At 38.2% G+C, this 2,436-nt stretch overlaps 1 protein-coding gene across 1 annotated transcript; it reads right to left on the bottom strand.

The window, feature by feature from the left end:
* Positions 1 to 901: 901 nt before the first annotated feature.
* Positions 902 to 1,840, bottom strand: LOC129339332 (olfactory receptor 4D1-like). Its single transcript, XM_054993919.1, has one exon. The coding sequence runs from the start codon at positions 1,838 to 1,840 to the stop codon at positions 902 to 904; it is 939 nt and encodes a 312-aa protein (XP_054849894.1).
* Between the last annotated feature and the right edge of the window lie 596 nt (positions 1,841 to 2,436).

Genomic DNA, 2,436 nt, shown 5'->3' with positions numbered 1-2,436 from the left:
GGGAGAAATACACTTGCCGTTCAAGTGTCATTCGTCACTTGTAGCTTTGCCCTGAGTAGACAATGTTGACCTTGATGGACCAATGGTCTGATTCAATATAAGGTGGCTTCATGTTTTCAGTAAGTTTCCATGGCAGAGTGAGGGGAGCAGTGTCAGAGGATCAAAACCCTAGTGATTTTTTAAAATTGTAATCTTTATATCTCTACAGGCCATTCTACATCTATTCCTGTCTCAAGCCCCCTCAGTGCTTGAGAGCATGGGATATAACCGTTTAAATTTTTTTTAAGTAATTTTTTTTTAGACCGCTAGCAGTTCAATTCTAATTATAATCAGATGTTGATTTAAAGGCTGTTGATTTTTTTTTTGATTTTTTAATTTTTTTCTTTATTATAACAATCACAAAGGCTGTTGATTTGATGAACTTCAAAGGGTGTAACCCTGCTTAGGATTGTGTTGCAAGTGTGCTGTGAAAAGAGGGGACTACATTGACTTTACTGAGGGTTTTTTTGGTGCAGCGACTACAATAGTGGAAAGCATTTTATTTGTCTGTTAGGATAATGTTCTGAGTAAACAGTGAACAAATGTGGTTGTTGTTAGGATTTTAACTGGAGAGACTCAAGTTTAAAACTTTAAAACAACAGTGGTGATGGTCTTGTTTTTGCAACTAGTGGCCACGATCCAAACTCACATGCATGGCATTTTGCTTGCACATGGGAGTTTTTCAGATTCCCTTTCCTGCCCATGCATTGGCATATCCCTCCAATATTGGCGACTACCTGTCAGCTGCCACCCCCTGAAGTACAAGGAGATGTCACTGGAATTAATTTAAGGGTGCCCTTTAGAAGTGCTTTCCACTTGCGCAACTTGACCTGCTTCACTATGGCTATTGGTGATGTAGGCTCTATGATGGTTCTGTCCTTTTGGAAAGCAGACTTTTTCTTATTAGCTTCCTAACATTATTTTTCATTTCCGTGTTGCGCAGAGTGAAGATCATTGAGTTCAGCATTGGGGTCAGTAGAGTATAGAGGACTGAGACTATCTTGTCACCTGGAAATACTTTGAAAGGCCGGTCATAAATGAACATTCCTGGAACAAAATTTAAACTCATGACCATAATTTGTGCTGCACAGGTAGAAAAGGCTTTGTGCTTCCCTTCTGTGACGTGTGTTCTAATTTTCACCAAGATAACAGTGTACGATACAAGTAAGATGAAAAAGATTAATGTTAGGAGCAGCCCACTATTCGAAACCATCAGCAGCTCTACTGTATATGTGTTGGTACATGCCAACTTGATAAGCTGAGGGATGTCACAGTAGAAATTATCGAGAATGTTGGGTCCACAGAAGGGTAACTGAACAAGAATCCCTATCTGGACAATAGAGTGAGCAAAGCCACCTAACCAAGCACCTGCTACTAAACCTATACAAACACTATGGTTCATTATAAGTAAATATCTTAATGGTTTGTAGATAGCTATGTACCGATCGACAGCCATTGCTATTAGTAGGAAGACCACTGTGCCGCCAGTGAAATGGATAAAAAAGATCTGGGCAATGCACCAGTTATAGGAGATAATATGGGAATTGGAAAGGAGGTCCCACAGCAACTTGAGCGATGTAACTGATGATTCGCTAATGTCTATCACAGCAAGATTCGCCAACAGAAAGTACATGGGTATGTGGAGCTGGGGTATGAAGATCACAGTGAGGATAATGGTGAGGTTTCCAAGCCAGGTTGTGCTGTAGATGGTGAGGAAACAGAAGAAGAGAACATATTGTACTTTGCGATTCTGAGAGAGGCCTAGGAGCACAAACTCTGTCACTTGGGTGTTGTTCTCCATTCAGCATCCTGTTGAAAGGACAATAATTTTGTTTTTCAGTTACTAGTAGCATTGCCAATCATGATATTAATAAATTTCCAAGACAATAAAAGCTTTCTCTGAATTTAGCTATAGAAGATAACTAAGAGGAAAAGAAACCCCGTTGAAAACAACAAGACTTTGCCAAGCAGCCCTTTGATTTGATATTACCATACATTATCATTGAAGTCCTCCCTACTTCATAATTGGGCAAATTAGTGTTCCGTTATGCCATTTTTAGAGAACCTATGGTAGCTAGAAGAATTCATAGATGTAGTGCTTATTCTACAGAACAATTCCTTACCTTTAATATCGCATCCAGTAAAACTTCTTTTAGTAACAAAAATATTGCAAAATGTGCAATCGTTACAACTGCTTCTATATATGATAATGGTTATACTATTCATTATTTCCAGAGTGTCCATATACACTTATAACTGTGCGTACATTTTAGTAAGTGGTTGTCACATAAAAAAACTAATATTTTTAAAGCAATATATTGTTGAATCACTTCTTTTAATGACTGAATTTATTGGCACATGTTGTAGTTCCTATGCTTTATGTGCATATCTGCTTAT

The sequence above is a fragment of the Eublepharis macularius genome, chromosome 12 (assembly GCF_028583425.1).
Source record: "Eublepharis macularius isolate TG4126 chromosome 12, MPM_Emac_v1.0, whole genome shotgun sequence".
NCBI classification, from domain to species: Eukaryota; Metazoa; Chordata; class Lepidosauria; order Squamata; family Eublepharidae; genus Eublepharis; species Eublepharis macularius.
This window is presented reverse-complemented; position numbering and strand designations above follow the sequence as displayed.

Excerpts from the sequence above, each read along its gene's own strand:
- LOC129339332 (XM_054993919.1), bottom strand. The coding sequence starts at position 1,840 with ATGGAGAACAACACCCAAGTGACAGAGTTTGTGCTCCTAGGCCTCTCT.